At 34.8% G+C, this 24,238-nt stretch overlaps 2 protein-coding genes across 4 annotated transcripts; both read right to left on the bottom strand.

The window, feature by feature from the left end:
* Positions 1–23: 23 nt before the first annotated feature.
* On the bottom strand, positions 24–23,913 carry Spoon (spoonbill). 3 transcript variants are annotated; one of them, XM_064051708.1, is made up of 7 exons: positions 23,756–23,913; positions 5,208–5,833; positions 1,627–2,007; positions 1,399–1,576; positions 1,130–1,345; positions 833–966; positions 24–782 (listed from the first exon to the last, which is right to left on the bottom strand). In XM_064051708.1, the coding sequence occupies exons 2-7, from the start codon at positions 5,787–5,789 to the stop codon at positions 690–692; spliced, it is 1,584 nt and encodes a 527-aa protein (XP_063907778.1). In that variant the 5' UTR covers positions 5,790–5,833; positions 23,756–23,913; the 3' UTR covers positions 24–689. The 3 variants fall into 3 exon arrangements, with proteins under 3 accessions (XP_063907778.1, XP_063907780.1, XP_063907779.1); XM_064051710.1 differs by lacking the exon at positions 23,756–23,913 and adding an exon at positions 23,117–23,342; XM_064051709.1 differs by lacking the exon at positions 23,756–23,913 and adding an exon at positions 15,160–15,332.
* LOC135125725 (uncharacterized) lies at positions 19,848–24,238 on the bottom strand. The gene is made up of 5 exons (XM_064051385.1): positions 24,212–24,238; positions 24,119–24,152; positions 23,756–24,062; positions 23,117–23,147; positions 19,848–19,943 (listed from the first exon to the last, which is right to left on the bottom strand). Exons 1-5 carry the CDS (start codon positions 24,221–24,223, stop codon positions 19,848–19,850), a joined length of 480 nt encoding a protein of 159 aa, XP_063907455.1. The 5' UTR covers positions 24,224–24,238.

Raw genomic sequence — 24,238 nt, 5'->3', positions numbered from 1 at the left:
TGGGTACTTAATAACCTAATGTGGATAGTTAATGTACATGTTATATTTAAAGTCAAAAACGGTACAAGAGTTTATATACACAACGTTGCTTCATAAATACAAAATGTCCTTAGACGCAAGAGAGAACGTAAAAATGTGTTGTTATTCCTAAAATTAAACAATAACATACTTGATCATATCGTAATTGTAGGATAACCCCAGGTTCAAATAAAAATAAACACAAAATACAACACCCAACCCGTCTGGTAAAATAATTAAAAGTAGGAACATTTGTACAAAAGAATAACTGCAATGATCATCCTACAGTCACCTAATTGCTCCCAAAATATGCACAAAAGCTAGATTAATATTCTCAAAAAATGCAGTTTTTTTTGTCTGTACACCAAAACTGCATTTTTCGGTATCAATCTAGCTGTTTAGATTAACATTACTACCTCCTAGAAGATAATATAATATACTATAATAATTATTGAGCACAATCAACGATTAATGGTATTGAAAATATAGCAGTCTAAATATATTAACTATATTAAACAAATCACAATAAAAACTAACTGTTCTCCAACAACATCATTCATAAAAAAAACACGCTAGATCCAAAAAAACAACTAACTGCACTACAAAATTCACAATAACGAAAGCTTGATTTACACAATCAAGTGACTATATAACAAAAATTACACTACGCGTTATGCCACGCTCACACCTGCCGCTTCTTCTCCACAATTCAACCATTCAGCATATCCATGCTTTACTAACTCCTGGTTTAAAAATACTACACGCTGCAAAACAACACATTAGTTAAGACAACACAAAAACATCACGAACTCACTTTTGGGCCTAAAATTAAATAGCAATTAACCAAAGGTACACCATCGTCGGTGTAATCGACTATTTGTGTATAAATAATGGCGGTTTTCGTCATTTCTGCTACGGCGCTGTATGCTTCGTCGTGCCATCCTGAATCTACAACAACTAAAGAAGTAACACAATTCGATACACCGCATTTCTGTATTCACTAATAAAATTTTATTGGCACTGTACAAGTAGCAGGTAGAATCCCGTCCCAGGGATAATTTTTACCCCTCATAAAATTTTACCGAATACAAAAATAAAATACAAATTTTACCTCCAATTGGTTTAACATTGGCTAAGAAACATTCGGCAGCTTGGAACGGCAACAACATGAAGTCCCCTCGGATCTGCCTCAAGTTCGTATTCTCTATATACACATAACCTCCATAATCTAAAAATTTGACGTAACTCGTTCCGCTAGTTTGATCCTGCGATAAAATGACAGCTCGGTACCAGCTGTCTCCAGAAAACGCCACACAAATCGTGTTTTCTAAAAAATATATTAAGTTTGCCACACGAGCTGAAGACGAACGCTGCGATTACCTGGAATAGGTGTTGGCAACATAGGGGAATTCGCTTGGGCATAGCAAACGTTCATACAACCGTTAAGTATGTTAAGATTCGGGAACGACGGATGAGTGGGCTGCTGCAAGAAGAGATGATTCGGCGCAACGATACAACTAACGATTGTATCGTTATTAATACCTTCGATTAACTTCAACTGAAAACACTCGATTAGTACGGGAATTTAAATTTTTACGAATGTATTACGTATAAGTGATCTGGAACTAGTGAAACAGCTGGAATCTGAGGTAGAAATGAAACTTGTTCTAGTGTAACTTCTGGAAAACGTTTTTGTGGAAATTTATCCCTGATAAGTTTGAGTGCGCTGTCGATCTCGTTTTGCGAACCCTCGATTGTACAGACTTTTAATTTGTTGTTTGTGGGGTGCTTTCGCACTACGACGTGGGCGCCGGTTTTGTCTTTGATGTTGGCCACGGAGCTGCCGTGTTTTCCGATTAGTTTGCCGACTAGCTGTTGTGGTATCACGAATTCGTAGATGGTTATGACGTTGGTATTCTCGGGAACCAATGAGCGTGAAGGGGGAGGGGTCACGACATCACTTCCACCTTTACCGCTGTCATTTGATCCCTAAACAAACAAACAAAAATGTAGCACATGGAAATTTATCATATCATATTTAGAATCTCTATGAAGAATCGAGTCGAGTTTTTAATATTTCCCGCTCTCTTAAAAACAAGATAAAAGCAATTATAAAAAGATATTAAAAAAAAAAAAAAACTGAGATATGCATATGTAATAACATATTCTGAAACAAAGAAACATCCTTGGTATGTAAAAGACCTTTGACAATGCAATTAGAAAAGAATTTACTCATTACTTATAATACTAATGTTAAAAATGATAAGGCCACTGCTGGGTCCGAAAATTCTTACACAACACCCAATATTCGACACTTATTTAAAAATTAAAAGAGTACTAAGTGTACCAAAAAAAAAAAAAAAAACACTCAAAACTATATACACCACTGGTCGAAATGTCAATAACAAATTATGATGATTCATATGTTCTTCTCATAGTATGTCTATCCTAATTTGAATAATACAATAATTATCTTTCATCCAAATATTAAATATGAAAATACATTATGTCCATTTTGGACTAAAGCTTGTTGCAATTAAAAATAAATTTTTACGTTACTCTTTAAGAACACTGACTTAAGTAATGCTGACATTTTGTATTAAAAAAATAATAATAAGAAACTCGTTAACATTTAAGTCCCGAAAATAACTTGCCAACGCTGCAAATTTGTACTGAGGCTACGCTGATTTAGAATGGAATTTGCAACATTATGTCCTTAAAGTCCGCTTGCGTCGATTTTAGTCATACAGTGACCTTTCAGAAATTAGGCTCATTATTGTATTTTTTGCTGCATTCTTAAATTTACAAAAATCGGTCTTATCGCAACGACTTCGGAATGTTTTTAAATTAGCAAACTCTTAATTTATTTTGTTTTGGTTGCCACGGAATTACACTAGAACCGATTCAGTTTATTGTTTTTTTACAGTATATTTAGGTTATTCTAAATTCCGTTTCACGTAACGTAACTTCCTTTATTTTGACAACAGGTAATTATGAAAATTATCTACACGATTAGTCAGTATTACACAACAAGTTTACTACAAAAAATAAAATGAGAAAAGTATTAAAATTAATGCAGTTTATCTAACAGTTCTGGGTATTTTTTCTTGAAACATTTTTAACTACATAGTTACTGTAGTCAAATAACATTATTTTATAAATTTTAAATACATACCCTACACGGTTTACATATACCTATTTCTTGAAAGATTTTTATGTTAAAAAGCCAAGTTAAATTCATTGTTGACCATTTTACATGAGATAGGGAAAAAATGGTTCCAGAACGACAGTGAAAAACAATAGTTTGCCGTGAACTGAAGGGAAATAACGTAGATATGATAATGTCACTTATTCTAAGGTTAACTTATACAATTGGAGAAATTATTATTAAGTTTTCTCGTTATTTCCTTGACTTTGAAACAACTCACGAAACAGGTTTTGCTTTCCACAACTTCCTATGGCCTCAAAATTAATTGATCGTAAGGTATTCAACGTTAATTAAAACATTTTGAAAGCTATTGAAGAACGGTTAATTATTTGAAAGTACTAATACGGCGTGTAACATTTTAATTATTCATTGTTTACGATAATGGCAAATTCAGATGAAAACACTACCATTCCTATTATCAATTATTGCAAAAGGAAAATATTTTCAGTGTTTTTGGATATCGCTTTGGATATCACCTTTACAAGTCCATCTTAATGTTAATTAAAAACAGTTTACAATTTTAATTGTCTACAAAAATATTTTTTAATTATTTTGTCCAACATTAAAAAACAAAGAGTTGCAAAATTAAAAAAAAAACTTACAGTACAAGTTCGTTTTTCAATTTTACATGTTTAAAAAATTGAGCATTTCATCAGCACTTAAAAATGTATTTTTAACGAGTCCTTGAGTCGATTGTCACGGCGAACTAACTGCAGATAACAGAAATATATAGAGTAAAGCTATAATTTCGGACCGTTTAAAAAACAATAGGTTGATAAACATTAAAACAATATAGTTTCGCTAGCCACGATAAATTTAAATTATGCATATATAATATACAATATATAAAGTGGATTTGTATGATTAGACTGCTTTTACACAACCCATAAAAATATTATATGTATTTGGCTCGAACAAGCAATTTGAAAATAATGGGATCACAGTTAATGACGTTCGTTATGACAGCTGCGATTTTGTGACTTTCTTTTTAAAATGACAAAAATTATTTGCCTATAATGACCATCAACTTAAATTATTAGATCAGGTAAAGGACCGTGACTGTCATACATTTTTAATTTGGAAGAACAAAATTATGGCGTAAAACTTCAGAAGGTACACTTTGCTTAAAAAACAAAGCTAATGAATTCGGAAAATAAAGTAATCAATAAAAACCGCATTCAATATTAGTTGAAAATGTATGGTAATATATTACCTTACCGACACGTGAATTGTCAACATTTGTCAAAGAATTGAAAAGCAATAATGTAAGTATCGGACGGCTGCGGCGATTATGGCACTCTTTACAGTAACCTCATTTGACATACACCTGTTAAAACTTTTATGACTTAAGGGGCTTAAGCCAAAGCACCCTTATAAGTCAAACTGGCTATTGTAAGCTTTGTGGATCCGAGCCGCAAGATTATTACTGTCCATTGTTGGCATAATGTAGCTGTGAACTGAGTTAAGTAATACAATAGCCAATTTGACTTATAAGGGTGGTTTGGCTTAAGCCGCTTAAGTCATAAAGGTTTTAACAGGTGTATGTCAAATGAGGTTACTTTACATCCTAGGTATGTTAATAGCTATTATAGCCCTGTCGTTTTACAGTCCTTTTCGAACCGCAGTTTTTCCAAGGAATTTGTTTGTACCTGCCTGCCAGACTGCCCGGCGTGGGGCGAACTTGGGTGCAGTAAACATCGGCTTTCCCCTGACAGGCTCTTTAGCTGAACAATAAAATTAACGACAGAGTTGTAAAACGAATTAACTTTGGGAGTCCATAAAATTCTTATAATTGTAGACAATCTTTTTCTAAGCTGCATATCCAAATGCATACTCCATACTAATAAATAATAATAACGATAATGAGCTACAGCAAATAAACGGATCAACATGTATACAATACACTAGCAAGTATGCACGAAATGAAGCCCTCACAAAGAACGACTCTTATTTCCATTGAAACTAATTGTCAAGAACTTACCTCACTCTGATTGTCCGAGATACTACTCAAGGACGGACTGGCAAGCATAACATCTGCTGGACTGTGGTTCGCCGAATCCCTCTCGCAATTCTGTCTTTGCACCTCGTTGTTCGCAGACGATCTTTCATCTTTACCATCTTCTACAACGGGGGCTTTTTCCTCAACCGGGGTTTGCGCCATCACTGGCGACAATTTCTTCGGGGAGCCTTTTTTAGTCGTCGTTTCACTGCAACTATTTGATTTTCGCATATCAATCGATCCGTTATATCTCATTGATTTGATTTTTTCAATTTCTATATCGAGATCCTCATCCGAAATAACTACCGGATTGGACTTGGTAGCTTTGAGCTTGTGCGGTATAACAATATCGATGGGGGCGGAATCAACACCTGAGAGCGAACGTGAAAATGTTCGAGGGGAACCAGAATCGACTGGTTTCGGGGGTGTTTCGACAGCTTTGACGATTTCACCTGGGTCAGTTTTTGAGGAAAGTCTCTTCCGTCTGTACCAGAAATAACCTAGTATGACGGCTATTGTGGGCACTGTCCAGATCAGCAACTGGCGTGAATGAGACGGGGCCATATCTTGATTGATCCACGATTGACCCCTTCACTAACCAAGCGGTCCTATAAGGGAAAATTGACGTACAGTCCGGGATTTGAGGCTTAAAAAACGATAGTATAATTTCCACCTTCCATGAAACTAATCTTTGTATTCAATACAGCGTTTTCTGCTTTATTATAGTACGAATTGCAAACACTGATATATATTTTATATTTTTAAACTGACTTAATGAATGTCTGCTTGCGTTTTGAAGATCAAGCAACACTACTACTATTACACGTTAGAAACATGTAGTGGCAAATTAGTATAAGTTTCGTTATGAACGTGTCAAAATTGAAGATAATTTCTTGTATGTACCGAGATACAGAGAAGACTCACCGGTTTGTGGCTACGAGTAAATTTCACATTTTCTCAGCATTGTATTAGATTTGATTATGTTAATTCATGAATTTCCTCGTTAGAGGAGCAGTCGTCAACACTATAAAAACAATTTTGCATAAACAATTCTACATTTCATGTTACGAGTTCCATTTTTTGTCAATACAGAAGGAGAACGAACAAGATTGGCAAATCACTTATGGGAATAATGACTAGCACCGGTTTCAGACCAGTTCCGGGTGACCGTAAAATGGAAAAATGCTGTGTATTCCGTAACTCTCCGAATTGCTTAAGTCTATTATTCCAGCTAATTCAAGATACAAATACCTCACAACAAAACAAATAAAAAATTTCGTCTTCGAATGCTTACGCTCTTTACAATATGAATCACATTTTTAACGCTAGTATATAATTTCCTTTTCCAAATAGGACATTATTTGGCCAATATTTACTTCCAAATACGTTTGCTTTATTTAAATTCGATTAAAAAAAATTAACTTTATTCTCCAAATTAGTTGTTGATCCACGCTTAGTGATCAGTAGGCAAAGATGAGGACCGTATTTTTGCTACTAATAAAAGGCCCTTCGTGTTTGTCGAAATATTTAATAGGGCGAATCCCGAAGCCCCAAATATTTGGGATTCGGCAAGTAACGAGTTTCCTTAAAAGAAAAACAGCCTAAACCTTCATCCTTAAAAGCATAAATTACAGATTCTCGATCCATGCTTACAAACGCTGAACGAGAGCGGACCTGCTCCACTCTATAGTGAAATTTAAATTTGAATTTTGAAGAGATATGAGTTACCGTCACAAACTGACAAGGGTCTTCATCAGAGAAATCACGAGCATTGTTCCCAAATGATACCAGTGAGCTATAAAATTTTATTAGTATACAAAAGTAGTGTGAGAGAAATATATATGCGTATCTCAGAACTCCGTTCGCCTTAGTCATAAACTGTCGCAAGCATTGACAAATTGCAGTTTCGGTCGCTACCACAATAGAGCAAACCATTCATTTGTTTTATTAATTGTAAATAATAAAGAAATAGGTTACCTTTAAAAGCTATTTCAGTCTTTCTTGTACATGTAAATGCAGTGCTTCGACATTTTTTTTTTTTAAGCTTTACGCATTGGATAAATCGCTATCTCATACAACCATACTAAAGTACACTATGGTTTTCTTGCTTCAACTCGTTTGCCCTATACTACAAGACAAGTATGTAGATCCTTAAGGTACGTGTCCAATGGAGAGCAACTCTCACGAAAGTTCTGATTTTAATTTTATACCATCCTTAATCTTAAGTTGTCATTTCAAATTTCAGAGGTCTATTATTGCAATGAATTCAGTTATTACGAAAAAAAATATACGTAAAACAGACTTATCGGAGATCACTGTCGCATTTCGAAATGCGTTCGTATTGTGGGAGTCGCTCAGAAACTCGGAAAAACCAGGTAAAAATGATACGCTTACCCAGTTGATTTCTCGCAAGCGCCCTCTCAAGTGGACACGGACCATTCAGTTAGTATAGTGCTGCAACTGCTGGTTCGTTTTTATGACTGCATCCTATTGTGAAGGAGTTAAGTGTTCCACAATAGACCTCTGCTGCAAGTAATCCAGCGGTTATAAACCATCAAGGGACCGTACTATCTACACTACACAGGGCCGTATGCGCCCATAAACCTTTAAGATGATTTATGGTACGGCTATTGACACTTGCAATAGAGTTCCTAATACTTGCGGAAATTGAGATTGCAGTGCCATAAAAACGAAGTCAGAGTTGGACCACTATACTTAAATAAGAGATATGCTGTGCCCAAACAGTGGAGAGTAATAAAAACTACAACCATCCTAATCACTTCAATGAGTGGCAGCACGCCGCGCCCCAGGCAGCATTCGGTCTAATTTGACGGCCACAGTACCTTTAGATTCAACGCTTACCTGCGTAAAGAAAGAGACAGCTTGTTCTTTAACAAAAGAAGGGTGGTAAAAGCCTACTTACTGGGTGATAATTGTTGATTTACAATCACCCCGGTTTATGGTTTAGGCGAATGGAGTTCTGAAATAGACAGAGCCGCCTTCACGATAATGGCAGCGGTTACCTGCGAGCAGTATTTGACTTTGAAGTGTTTTACAACAGTTAGGATTGGCAACCAATAAAAGCAGGTACGACCCTCGCCAGGTCCAAGCTGTCAGTCATGTTGCAAATATCAAGACCGAACTTGAGAACATGGCACCTGTTTTTATTAACTACATATACAGACTTAGTATAAAGTCCCGGAACGATTGAATAACTTTGTTATTTAAAAAGCTTTTTTTTGGAAAATTGGTGTGGATATATAGTTAAACATGGTGACTTGATTACAATATTTTTCCATTTTTCCCCTTTTGGTTTGACACAAGAAGGCCGCCTACATTTTTTTATGGAACACCCAGATTATTTTGACATTTTCCGATGCAGAAAAAAAAACAAATTTCAAAAATTATCAACATGTTTATTTCTACTGATACAAAAAATAGAAAAAAATCACAAAAAAACACCTAGACCCGATTTATAGAAAGCGAAGTTAAAGTTAATTCGCGATTAACTTTTAACTGAGGTCCGTTGCGAGGCAACGCGCATATTTTAACCAATCACGGGCTCATATTCCACATTTTAATTCTCTTGTAAGCGGAATTTTTTAGTGCAGGTCTTTAAGGCGACAAACCAATCAGTTTTAATAATTAACCCCCACTTAAGACACATATCTCAGATGCAGAGGGTGCATTTTGAGGGCAGTTACTCCGAGTTAGTCAGAGTCCGTGGGAGTGTGTAAAATAGCGGTAGGCGTGAAGGCCCAGCTGTGTGGTGACAGGGACGGACGCGGGTTGAGAGTTAAGAGCAAAGAGTTGGGTGTTAAGGTGTTGATAAGAGAAGGTGGCAGGTTAGGGTGAACCTGGGGCCACGAGAGTAGTGTGAACGCGTAAAATCTCCGGCAGATACCATGGTATGTACCTGAGCACTGAGGGCGTACTCAGGTGGGGCGCCTTTGGCTCATGACACGGCAGGTTGGCGAAAGTCGTGAAAGAGGTGTCCTGGCTGTTGACTGACCGGTGGTGGCGGTGGTGGCAACCGAATGCAACAGAGAATACGTTTGCTGGTTAGGTTGGGAGATTAACCCGGTTTTTGGAGGAAACATAGTGACGTATGGACGTGGAGGTGTCCTCTCCACTTTGGCCGAGACAGCGCTCCTTCTGAGGGGGCTGTGGGCGGGCAGTACATCCCAAACTGTACGGCTAGGGCGATTACACGTAACTCGACAACATCACCAGAAGACCGCGCGCTGAAGACGACGCCGTGAGTTGGAACCGCTGATCGACAAGGAGTGGGCTAGGGGGTATTCGTGATTGGGGCCGAATTGTCGCGAGGCCGGACCTGTACTAGAACGTCACATGTAGGGGTGAGCGAATCTGTAATTTGCAATTGGCTGTAGCCGTTTGACCGTCATTGGTAATGAATATTTGTTGATAATTTGCGCTAAGGCCGCTATCTGGCCAGGAATCTTCTTACACTCTGTTAAACTAATCGAGGATTAAATATTTAACTCGTTGTTCTATAAACCGGCCCCTAATCTTTAGTCTTTTATTCTGCTTCAGAAAGTGTCAAAAAAATCTGGTTGTTCCGTTAAAAAAAAGTAGGCAGCTGTGTCTGTCAAATCGAGAACGATAAAAAAAAGCAAATTTCACAAAAAAAAACCTTTCAAACAACAAAGTTATTCGACCGTTCCGGACCTTATACTAACCCTGTACAAATAAAACAAATGAGTTAATTAATAAGCATAGATCATTATTTACCCTCCGTCCTGATATTTTAAACCTCTCCCTAAGTTTATTCGTTTCTAAACGTCACCGTTGAAACACCCTTCAAAGTTAAACGCTTCTAAATAAAAAAACAAAAAATAGGTAAGCAAATTTAAAGTCTACTAATTATAAAATTAATCGCTCGCCAAAATGTCTAAGTCGCACTTACACAGTTGCAAGTTTGCCAAGAAAATAATAAACCAGACCGTGTCTTGGACGGTCATTTAGTATTGTTACGAATTAGGTTCTGACCACCTCTTCAACACACTTCTCATGTTGAAACGTGTTCCTCTTCCAACCTCATCCGCCTAATTTACGACTTCCCGAACAAGTGTGTGAATGAAACAAACTTTCATGCGCAAGTATATCAAATAAATTATACAATCTTCCGTATTTTGAGACACGTGCCACCTGTTCTCCATCAGCAAGAATAGTTTATAGATCCTACTGTCTAAATCATTTCGGTCATGGTTCTACTACACTTCTTGAAATAATGGGCATGCTATTAAATAATAAAATAAATTCCGACGGTTAGATCTAATTTTCCATCCTTCTTCAAAACTAGGCGGTGCGTATTAACGACAAAGAAGGATTTTATGATTTTTAAGAATGGAAGGTCTGTTTTACAGTCGCCGCAGGATAATTTGAACAGTCATAAAATTATAAAGCTACCGTAAATTTGATCACCATTCAAGCTTATCAGATAAAATCACTTTATTTAGTACTTTTTGTTCCTTGCACCTCAGGGTTTGTGAGGGGGACCTTAAACATTGATATACTTTGCATACGCTATGTTGAACACAAAACGAATGGGTTTTTTACGTCTTATGACTGCTTAAGTTAAGCCGAATTCGGTGTTGCATCGTATGACTTTGCATTAGGTCGCTAGAAATTAGCATTTGAAATTGTGTTGATAACAACCGGAATTCCCCTTTTCAGTTTAACTATTAAAGTGTTTGGATGTCTTAATGAATATTGTAATTTTAAAGGTTTATAAAGAAACACAGACAGTTCATTTTTATTGTATTTATTACTGTGTAACATCGATTACTTACTCGATCGAATGAGAAGAAAAAGAAGTCTAGAAATCCGAAAAGTGAAAACGCCAATAACAAAAATAAGTTTGTTTCTGTTCGTTATCGCCATATTGTTTGATGTCTTTTGCATATGTAGATTTTTTCCCACAAACACTTCTTAGGTGGTTTGATATTTTTTTCTGCACTTTTATACACCAAAGTAATTTTCCTGATCTGGAAATTCTAGGAAACGTATATTTGGTACAGTTCATTAATGTTAATGTATATGGCGGTTGATAGTCATAATTAAAAAATATTAATGAACTATTACGATTGTTAAATATGTTATCAATATGATACTTCGTATTTACTGTTGATTAAATTTAGCTTATCTCCAAAACCTTTTGATCACGTTTAATTGCATGTTGCACTTATTATCAGTGTAGACACAGGGCACCACTAATAAATATGAACTTGTTTATACTAGTCTCCACTTCAATTTTTTTAAGATCCAGACGATTCGATTTTGCAGTTTGAAAGTTAAATTGTAAAATTTTGTTAAATATTTGTGTTTTTTTTTCCTAAACTGTCAAAGTCTTCGACGGATTCATTCATAATCCACAGGCGTTAGAGTATGTTACTTTATACAATTTCAATAATAGTTACCATGCACAATTTTGAGGTGACGTCATCACGCTATTTGCTAGGAATGGTTAGACAAATTTTGATTAAAGTTCGTCTAGAATTAGAACAATTTTATGGACTCCAAAAGTTAATTCGTTTTACAGCCCTGTCATGAATTTTATTATACAGTTCCCTGTCAAGGGAAAGCCCATGTTTAATGCACCCAAGTTCGCCCCGTGCCGGGCAGTCTGGCATGCAGGTACAGTGGACGTAAACATTTTGTGCGTTTATGGCTTCACACCAATTTAAATCCCATTATAATTCAATAGGCCGTCACAGCCGGATGTCTTACCGATAACCTACCTGAAAAGAGCTTTTCTGGTAAAAGCACAGGATAGTAAAGTTTGTCCAGAATTATAAGAATTTTATGGACTCCCAACGTTAATTCGTTTTACAGCCATGTCGTCAATTCTATTGTACAGGTAAAGAGCCTGTGAGGAGAAAGCCGATGTTTACTGTTTACTCAGGAGTTCGCCCCGCTCTTCAGCGGTACAATAAAATTGACAACAGGGCTGTAAAACGAATTAACTTTGGAAGTTCATAAAATTCTTATAATTCTAGACAAACTTTACTGTCTCGGCCGTCACTGACACGTGCCATGGTTTGCATTTGCTAAGTTTTATGAAGGGTCCGCTGTATTATTTATTTATTATTTATTATTTAAAGTACTTTAAACGTCAAAGCCATAAACGCACAATATGTTTACGTCCAGTGCAGTGGGAGTCCATAAAATTCTTATAATTCTAGACAAACTTTAACATTTTTCCATCTATTCATAATATTGACAATAGGCGGTCCAGAGTAGTGTCTAGTAGCTTCAACTGGACGACGTACAGACAGACAGAACGGGGACCTATTTTTTCGTACTCTAAGAATAAATCATGAAACGTTGAGAAAAGTAGCTATTCGCAGGATGGACCCTTATGCTTCAGAAATAAAAATTTATGGCGAGTAAATTCAACTTAAAAACGCAATTCCAACAATGCATGATTCGATCCGATTTCTTACTGAATTTTGTAGATTTTCTATTAAAACGATTATTTCCTACTAGTACACTGTAATTAAAAGAAGATCTTGGACAAATACTTTTCAAAACTGCTTACACCGAGAAACAGTAACTTATGAATCGACTTACGGATTATCTCCGAAAAGCTTCGCGTTTCTAAAATCTGTAGTACCAATAGAGAACTACATTGTACACATCTAAACTAATAACAATCGATAACGTCAGAAAAGCAACAGTGTTTGTTTTAGTGATAATTCTTAATCTTTTATAATTGTTCACATCTTAAAATAATTTACAGGCCAATTTATTTTAGTACTTATTTCCGAAATGGCTACCACAGCTTCCTCAAAATTCTGTAAACACGATAATGTTATTAGTACTAAATTGTACATTTCATAAAAAAATATAAAATAAGTCTTTACTAAAATATCCTGACATAGGTATATGACATTTTTTTCGTGATCCGAGTGACAAATTTAAAAATGTTGGAAAGTATTTTATTTGTCCCAACTGTTGACCTCATGTCAGAATTTTGCATTTAAATTTATAACATAATATTTTCCTATGCTTGCGAAAAAAAGAAAATTGACAAATTTCTCTTGGGAAATATGCATCGATACTGTGCTTTACTAAAAGGTAACGTTTGGAAAAAATCAAAAGTGTACAATTTATGTACCTTACAAACTACTTGCTTAATATATCGCCAAACAAAATTTGTCCACAAAAATGTTAAAGTCACTCAAAAATTTGCAAGAAGACCTGTGCTTGCTTGACTAGTGTTTCAGAGGCCAGAGAAGTTCTGTCTAAATAATTTTAGATATTATTTACACATATTTTAACCATTACCTTATCAGACCCTCCGTTTCTTAAGATTACTTATCTACGACCATAACAAAAGTAAACAAAACTTCATTAAAATTTGTTATTCGGTGTTATGTATACATAGCTTCCTGAATACAAAACACTAAATTTATACTAAAAATATACTCATCTACAGAAGTATACTAAACTCACTTGACATACACCTAGTAAAACTTTAAACGGACAATAGCGGACCACTGTCCTAATTTTTCTAAAAACTATGAATACACTGATAAGCCACAAGTATACAGTCATAATACTTCGCATATTTCAGAGAGGATTTATTTGACAGAATTTTCAGACGTCATCAATTTTTCGGAGAGGATAAACTATAAAATTAATTAACAATTTACCATTATAACCTTAAAGCGTTTGCAAGATTTCAGAGCATTCGTTTTTGCAGTTCAAAAATTAAATTGCAAAATGTTATAAACAGTTTAATTTTTTTCTCCACAAATCTGGATGCCTCAGGTGAAAACTCAACACGGATTCATACATCACAAGTGAGCGAGTATCTTATTTTATTAAATTTAAAAAAAATGGCAGGTGGCCCGATGAACTCGGATGACTATTACTTTCTTCCGCTTAAAAAAAAATAAAAATAAATTCTTCCATTTAAAAAATAAAAGTGGTCTTTATTTACTTTCTACCAAACGGAAGTGTGACAATCGATTTTGTAATCTATCAAAAGGAAACTTAAATGTCAATACCCTTCTATAGTAAACTCACTTGGGTAGTACCTAGTAAAACTTTACCCCCCCCCTATTAACGGACAACAGAGGGCAATTAATAGGGCTGCAAAATTTTACTAGGTACAAGTCAAATGAGTTTATAAATCATTTTTCAATACATGCAGGAACTCTCAGATAATTTAATTTTCAATTAAATTATTAAAATTAATTAAATACCAAACTATATGTTAGTGTCAATATGATGAAACTTCAATAAAAACGATCCATTTTCAAGTAAAAACTGACTAATTAGTAAAATACACCATACCATTCCGTTGAATTAAAACGTCAATTTTAGCGCGAAAGAAATGCGAGTTCGGAACACATCCGAAAAAAACCCCAATCTTTAGAAGGGTCGAACGCACTTCTAACAAAATTGTTCCTTATGGCACAAAACCTGCATCGGAGACACAATAGTTTTCAGTCAAGCACCTGGCGAATACTAAAACACCGATTTTTAAGCCTCATAATCTCGCCCTAGCACGCTTTGCAACATTTAAATACCGACCCGAATGGGAGCAACCGAATGATCGATATCCCAACAAATGTCAATTATTCTTACGAAATAGAAAGTCAAGCCTGTAAGAACAAGGTAATATAATTTTTACATATGGAATGTCGACGAAAAGTAATGTTAAGGTCAGCTGGTTGATTGGAAATTCAGCCGCAACTTTTCGAAATTTCCTCGTTGGGAACGAGCGAGCGCGAAAAAACTGACGCGATTGTCCGGGACCATTACTAAATCCGTTCCGCAATATAACCACGAACAGTATCAAATTATTTTTTAAGGTAACGCAACAATAAACAATTTATAACCATGGACCACGTTGCGACTAAACACCCAGCTGTTTTCGCGAAAAAGTGGTTTTCCTTACCATGATCCGTCGTCGTGGAATAAGTACGAAGGTGGCACCTCACTCAACTTCCCGCCTGCGGTTTTCTTTTTGCAAAATTCGAAATACTAACGCTGGTTTCGAAAACGTGGCCGCTTACAATATTGCATTCGCACCATCCACAACACCGGTGAACATTACCACGTGGCTATCGCCTTCACTTTACTCCCAATCGACGCATGCGCCAACCGAGAAGGCCAACCGAATGCGAAACGTTAGAAACACTGATGAATTGGAATGTTTGCCGCGTGCGCAGATGCATTTCATAGTGCACCGAGATTCTTCCCGGTGCGAGAAATCATTCCGTTGTACCAGTTGCGATTATTTTAAAAACCGCGATTTTACCAAATTAAAAAAAATTGGTCCAAGGTTATTTCGACAGAACTTCCCTCGCCCCTAAAACACAATAAAACAAATACAATTTTTTCGAAAAATTATAAAATTTGATTATGCAATTCACTGCGCCTATCACTTTGGATACGTGTAGTGTAACACCATTCGCCTATCATTTGTAAAAAATGGACCAATAAAAATGCAAGTTTACACTTTTCATTTGTTACTATTTGTTTCAACGTATTCCACTAGTGGAAATATCATCGGATATACCACTCGTGGTTCAGCGAATATTTTTAAAATTAACAACAAAACATATCTCTATTAAACATTATATTTTTTAATTTTCCGAGCTCGCATTTGTTGACATGGAAAACGAATCATTCCTAAAATTATTTTGAATGTGTTTTGAGTCAGTATGAATAAAAAGAGGGTTGGTTCATGGCTCTTGGAATAGTCTACCGAATACCAGTCATCACTCATTCAATTGTGCTTGTGATTCTCACTCGCGCTAACGCACTCGTGGAATCATTTGCAAGCACGATTGACATTCGTGACAGTTTGAAAAATAATGGACATAACTTAGCCTACTCGTGGTATTACATATGATAACAGTATTATATTCCCAAATTTTCAGGAACACGGCGTGAGCCGTTCCCGATTTAATCAAAAAAATAAATTGACTCATTCGTTAATTTTTATGAGTCAACCTGTATAAGAAATTTAAAAACTTTTAATACAATGATAAATCACAAGCATAGACTCATCATATTTTGCACATTTTGGATAGGATTTATTTCGCAAAATTTTGAGATGACGTCATCAATTTTTTGGAAGAGGAGAAACGAATACATTTTGCTTAACGATTTACCATAATTACGATAACATTAAAATATTTACAAAATTTCAGAGCATTCGGTTCTGCAGTTTCAAAGTTATGTTGAAAAATATTGTTATTTAGTTTTGATTTTTTTGCAAAAATTCTGGATGTCTAAGGTGAAAATTCGACACGGATTCACACACCACAAGTGCAGCAGTATATTATTTTATGAAATTTAAAAAAAACTTTTTACTACAAATTTTGTAGATGACGTCATCCCATTGGTGGAGGTACGATTAGGGAAATTTTAGTCAGTATTTAACCATCTACATGATATTCCTAATATACACACAAAATTTGACAACAATCGCTCTAGTAGTTTCGGATTACTCGTCTAATAAAAATGGATATAGACAGTCAGACGGAAACGGAAGATTTTTTCGTACTCTAGATGTCATGACACATTGAGAAAATATGAAAGGGACAATTCGGCCGATTGACTCGATTACTATACTTCCTTAACTTACGCTCGGAAAATAAAAATTGATCGAAATTTATTTCGACAGAACTTCCCTCGCTCTTGAAACAAATCCTGCTTCTTTGAACAATTATAAAATTTAAAAAGTGCGAACGATTGAAAATATATTTTTAATGAAAAAATGAACTCTTAGTAATTGCATAGTTACTTTCATCTTTGGAGATAAAACTTATTTGAAATTTGTATATTAGTGTTATTAATATTTTTGGGGTTTTAATTATCGTCATGTTTTAATAATAGACACTTTAAATTTGAACTCAACTCAATATAAATAAAATTTAAACACTTTAGGTTATAATAACAATAACTTATATTTAAAAGTTTGCTTGAAAAACTGCCATAAAAACTGTAGCAATTGAAACGGAAAATACATAAAGTTTAAAAACTAATAAAATTTTATGAAGCTCTATATGACGTAAATTGAGATAGAGTTTTATTTTATTTTCTAAACCGATTACATGAAATACTTGGACAGAATAACTTCAAATTGTTTAAATTTAATAGCGCAAAGAAAGTTATGACGCTATAAACTCAGCTTTGATTGCATATTGTTAATGTCAAGAGTACACACACAATCAAAAGGAACCATGGATTTTGGTTTGTCTTTGATCGCTTCATTTTAAACTCAAACTTTCAATCTGAGGGTAATTTGACAGGACGTAAATTCAATCGAAGACAAATTTTTAAAAATTCGTAGCTGCTTTTGATCGTATTTTTTATTGCTCCCTCGGTATGTATTTCACGAAATTAATTCATAAACACATTGTATTCAATAATCTTGCTGTGAATTGAAAATCTATGCAAACGCTAAATGGAGGGTTATTTCAGTAAATGTAAATTTAACTGACACAAAATATAATATAAAACGCAGAATAATAAACCAGTTTTAAATAACCACATACTTAAACATTTTATGAACCTTCTTTTCAAAAATACATAAAATGTACAAACATTAATACTTGCCATAATCAAACTTTATACTTCTCTCTGAACAATACTTTCGATTTTTTTTTAAACGCTTGTATATATTCACAAAACGTTAATCTAAATTTTAAATTTTCAGTTAATACAATCTGTTCTAAAAATATAGTAAGAGGGTTATTTTTGTATGCACTAAAATTTTATGAGCTGACCATCAGAGATTGAACGAACAATAACAATGTTCGTGACCATTACAAAATAACCCTTTTTGCGAAAATTACATTATAATTATGTATACTGCTGTAAAATAAAAAATTGGAACTCAGACAAAAAAATATCAAAAAACTATTTACAAATGGTAGTAAAACATACTGATTATTATTATACCGTATTTATCTTCACAAGATAATATAATTTTAGTGGACATAAAAATCACATTCTGAGTGTACAATTGTGAATCGTCAAAAATTTTAAAGTTTGTTGCCTTGACGTCAAAATATCCTTTTTAAATAGCTGCAAATTTTTTTATAACTACAATGGCGACGACTGATCTCCACGAGGCAAAAAAGCGCTAAAACGAAAGAAAATGCAGTGATAAGTAATTTACGAAATCCCAATATTGGTTAAAAAAACAATTTAGGATCGTACAGGAAGTGTATGAGCTTTCATGTATTCATCACAGCTTCCCATTATCTGGTTTTTGACCATATGGTCCGTTGTTTAAAAATGCCTGGGGCGCCAGCAAGTGGTAAGTCAAAAAGTGCAACAATCGTTCATACATAAAAATTGTGTATTTGCCAAACAATATTTATTTGTTTTTGATAACGCAATAATATCCAGATTATTAGATAAGAGATTAAATATCTCTGAGTACCTTTGTTTAATAATTTTTTCTCTCTGAAAATAAAACTATTCGTTCTATTAAAATTAGATTTTTTTAATGGGTTAAACACGTGTGGAGATCAGAAATTCTCAGTGATTAAATGTAATTTAAAATTTATACGATTGTTATCAAAGCTTGTTTCTTGATTTAATTTACTCAATTTGAAAAAAAAAAAAACTGTTTTTAGATTTGGTAAAAACTAAAAACAGTTTATGTAAAAATGTAAAATTAGTATACAGACAAAATTGCAACTATTTTATTGTTTTTTTTTTTTTCATAATAATGTAACAATGCTTTTAAATAGACAGGATGGATTCTGAGAAAAAAACAGCAAACAGGATTTTTTTTATTAATTCATTGACGCACCACACAGAAGACATCTTTTGTTCACTTGGTTTATATATTTATATATTCACTGTTATGTTTTATTTTGTACGATTACGTAATCAGTGACTTCAACAAGACCATACAAGCTTTGGCTTTAATCATGCCTCCTCTTATAATATAATATAGGAGTAGTTTTTTAGATGCCTTTAATTAACATATTTTTACAGTTCCCCAAATGTGTCTAATTAAATATAGTTGCCATGTCATTATATAGCAGATTTCATATTGTATAATGTATTTGAAGACCATATTAACAGCCTTATTTCTTATCTATTATTTTCTCTCTCGGCAAAAATCTTGGGACTGCTATTTCAATACTTTTTTTAAAGCCAGATATGGTTGAAACATAATTTATAGGCTTTAGTTACCACCTACTCCACAACAAATTTAAAACTAAAAACCGAAAACCACCCCCTGAAATTATCTTCCCGGTAAACCAGCGCTTTAATTTTCAATCGCCACGCGTCAGCGCCAAAGACTTGCACCATGTCAGTGTCCCTAACCTCGTACGTTCCGAGCGAGCGCGGCGGGAAAACCACCACGGGGGTGGCAAGCGGCGGCGACTTCGCACCGTCTTCGAATGAGGTCGTACGCCTATGGTCGCTCCTGCCTTTCGCCAAAGCGGCAAAGCAGTTGAATGACCGGTGCCGACATTTCGGCCATCAGCAACGCAGAAACGACTGCATTTCTTTTGCGAGTTACAGAAGCCGGAAAAAACCACTGGACCTGTTTACTTTCTTCTTTTAGGCGTGACGATGGCAGCCCGTTTCTAAATCGAACTGAAAAAATTACGGTTTCACCGATACGGAATCAAATCGGGTACTTAGCCACGGTACTTTCACGGTTGATATCGCTACGAAACGCGGAGGAGGATTTGGTGGCAACTATATACAAAAAAAAAAAAAAAATGTGTGTGTATGTGAGTGCATCCGTGACATGATTCCGTCTATTACTGTCGTATCTCGAGTGCATACTTGTTATCGAAGAATGTGTATCAAAGATAACGGTTTGAAAATTGTCTCAATAGGCGACTTCCTTTAAATTAAAAGCTATGTGAAAATATACTACTTGTTACCACAATTCAATAAAATCTTGTCACTAACTTGATTTGCCTGCTTTATATAGTCTTCACATGCGGGACATTTATGAGCAGACTAGTATAAAACTACAAACGAAGGCAGAATAGTAGAATATAGAGTAATTTGCTTGACAACTGGTGGCTTAACAGATCAAAGGGTTGTCACATTTTTGAGGAATAAAAATTTTCTTACTAAATGAAGATGCTACAGCAGACACGTGAGCTCTGTAATGGATGAAGATGTTACTTCTGCGTACCGTAACTCAACACAAGTTTATTCCACGTGGTGAATAAAAACCAGTTTCATAACTTTAAATTCAGTTTACAATCTTAACAAATCATAATATTCATTTTATAAAAGCTCCATTTGTTACTTTTATAATTTTGATATTTAAAGTGCAGTTGTCTGTCTGGTATGTTACTATACAACTACATATATATTTACTGTGTAAATATTTTTAACTTATCTTAGTTTGGCACTTGTTATTTGTGGCATCTGATATTTGAGACAGTTCGAATTGTCCTTGTTCACATACTAAACAACTATTGAACAGGTTACATTTTGTAAGACATACTGATATCGATATGAAACAAGACTCCAAATAATATTTTTTGCCTTAAAACCTGCTTTGTATCATTTGTTCAATTGAAAGGTTAACAATGATTTCGACACAGTAATGTATGTAGTTATTAAACAAGACCCTACAATTAAAGACTCATAACTGGTAAATAATTTTTATTATTTATAAGCAATGTACGACTAATATATTAACAAAACTGTCCTGATTTTTCTTTTCTAGTGTAAGCTGAGGATTTGTTGTAATAGGATCCATTTGAAGAATTTTAAGTTCACTCGACATTTCATAGTTTTTGAAATATAAAAAGTCGGTCTTCCGTTTTCGTCTGTGATTTGATTATCGGCAAGCTTTTAGACACGTAATGTCTGGGCCTACTGGTCGATTTCCGTGGAATTTTGCGTATACTTGAAAATACATATAGATATGTTCAAAAGCCAACCAAAATTTCTTCGTTCACTGTCACCAACAGCGTCATCTCAAAATTTTGACACAAACCTAATTAAAATTGATTGTGCTTTATTAGTCTGTTATTTTTTTACACGAGTCATATACATTTTTGCAAAACAAAATCAAAATTAAGCAAGCACACGTGAAAATTTATCGTCACAACACAAAATCCGTTGCTCTGAAATTCTACAAGCACTTACAACTTATCATAAACATATCAAAATTTGTCTATCCCTTCCAAAAACTTGATGACGTCATATCATTGTTAGATAAAGATGAAAAAATATTATACGTCAATATATACTTATGATCTATCAACGCACACATATTTTTCAACCTAGAGTTGCAGATTTTTGGAAAGAAAATCAAATTTTTAAAACAAAACTTTACTTTCGAAGGAAGTCTTATCTAAATAACTTTAGACCAATTCTTCTTGTGAGACTTGATTCTTTTTTTGTACTAGTCTGAATATATTTCCCAATACTTTATTAATACATTACCTTTTTTTCCACATTCCTATTAATCCAAATTAATAAGAAATATACTTTTCTCATAAAGTAGTTGATCGATTTGACTTTCCCCACATTTCTTTTTAGGTTGGTCAGCTATTTAGTTACTTTTTAGAATTGAAACATTTTTTTTTTATCTACAAATAAAAAATACTGAAATGGAACATTAAAAAGGGCGAAATGCCACCTGCAAAACCATTGGTAAAACTCTTAAATGTTCAATGAAGGCTGGTTTAAATTCAGAGTAACTAAAGTTATTTCTGTTATGATCAAAAAATACGTTCCAAGCTACAAATACTGGAGTTGAAACTGCACCTCAGTAAAAATTCTTCATTTACGAAATTTTAGATAAGATGAAAATCTGGCAGTCTGTGCAACACTTGTCCACTTATTATATTCTAAACCAAAGTTTTTGAGTGACGTAGAGCTTTTCAAATGACCTGAGACAAAAGGTGATACCTAATGTGTAATAATGTAATACATTTGACGATATTGAAAGAACTACAAACGAGGAGAATCTAAGTGCTCAATGTACCCTGCGATCGAAAAAAGGAGAATTGCAGTTGGCAATTATCAATGTCGCAATGTCCACGTGACAATTAATATCAACCCCAAAAAACAGTCAACAGTTGGTTGCTTTTTGTACCTGAACTAAACATAAGTAAAATAATCAAAGATAATTTCTTACTTAATTTTGCCTCATGTGAATTTATAAATGAAACATCAAGTAACAAATTTCACTTACCTTTCAGATATTCACGTAGTTAGCAACTTGTTACCCCTTCCACAAGAGGGTGAAAACAAAGTATATAAATGCCAGAGTACTGCAATAACAGGGCCAGAAATACCACAATTTGATTTTGAGCGAAAATGACCCTTACGGCACTCACCCCTCACCATCGCTAGTTGGCGCATTGTTTGAATTAAGACAAAAATGATTGCAAACATGAAATAACACTTGGAAAAGTACTACATCATTAACTACATTCGTTTTCTGTTCACTATTTTCCAATTAACTTCAAGATTGACTTAAAACAAGCAGATTTGCAGATTTATTTGGAAGAAAATTAAATACCAACCTTTGAGGAAATTCTTTAGTGCCACAACCATTACTACCAACACAAATTTACGTTTAGCGCCTACTTTTCCCAAGAAAACGCACCAAAACGGTTGTTTAGTATTTACTCATTTCCACAATTTTGACCTCTATGTACTCTTCGCTAAGGGTCACGGTCGGTTAAAATTAACGACATCGAAGTTGTCACTTCTCTGGCATTTTCTCATTTTAGTGAAATAACGTGAAGCACAAACACTACTTATTTGATACTTCTGCACAAATGGCACGAAAACGTATTGACATTGACAAGACACAAATGTTGACATTTCTTTCCAGCGCCAACTCTAACCCCTTTTTCAATTGAGCGGTAAAGAGATTATTTTCTCACCATTTCTCCAGCATTTTTCATCATGTAGTAACTAAATTGTCAAAACCACGTCAGCTGGGAACGATAAAGTGTAGTTGAAGTGGTTAGAATAAAAGGAAATCGCTCTGCAAAGCCGCAAAATCTATTCAATGGCCGGCAATCCGGGCAAAAAATTTCACGCTTAAATTTCAAATATTCAAGTCATTGCACCATTTTAATCTGTTCTTCTCCAGTGATTCTTCTTCACACTTCGCACACATAACGCGGACTGAAATAACTTTAGTAACAAGCCTTTATTGTTATTCACGCTGCCACAACTCGATGAAATAACTAAAATAACCAACGTTTCCGGAATCCCCTGCCAAGACCTCCTCTCCTTCACCCAATTGTTTTTAAAAATTCCTTTCCAGTCATCAAAATAACCTAATTTCCCATCAACCTTAATTACATCTGCACGCCATACATCAATGTACATAAACAAGTGTCAGGCACACGTTATTGGTGGCAACGTTGTGATTCACGCAATAAACATCGTCGTGGGCAATTATGGTGTTTTCGGCGGCTGTCCTCCCAAATGGGGCGCCGAAAAACCGAAAAATATTGAAGCCGGCCACATTGCAATACGTCTGCAAGACGGTGGAGGAAAACTGGTCAACTTACGTTGCGTTAGCGGTTGCTGGTGTTGTCAACTGCTCGTACGACTCGTTGACTCCTTGTTCTGGAGATTTGTGACGAAAAACTGACACAAATGTGTTGGAAAACTTGGAAAAATTCGGCAGATCACTCTCCACGTGCTCACAATGTTTTCCACACAACTCCAATATGGCTGATGTCAGTCGGTGAAGTCGGTACGTACGAACGCGAATCGGCTTCGGAAACGTCAACCTAATAAGGTTACTGTTGATGTTTAGTCCCGTGGCGACATCAGACGGCGAGGCACGTACTTTAACTTTCCATAATCTGTAGTCTATATAAAAAAATATTTTAATTAAAAGTAGTGGGAAGTATTTTTATACTAAATACTTTTGGCTTTAAATGTGTAGCTGATTCCGATGGGCTTAAATAACAAATAGGAACGAACATAAATAATGTATCAGACAACTTTTGCATTCTTACAACTGCCATCATCGTGATACGACGCCG

Source organism: Zophobas morio, unplaced genomic scaffold, assembly GCF_036711695.1.
Source record: "Zophobas morio isolate AGI-343-1 ecotype UQ-CSIRO unplaced genomic scaffold, CSIRO_AGI_Zmor_V1 ptg000009l, whole genome shotgun sequence".
Lineage (NCBI taxonomy): Eukaryota > Metazoa > Arthropoda > Insecta > Coleoptera > Tenebrionidae > Zophobas > Zophobas morio.
Note: the sequence above shows the minus strand (reverse complement) of the source record. Positions and strands in the feature narration are given on the sequence as shown.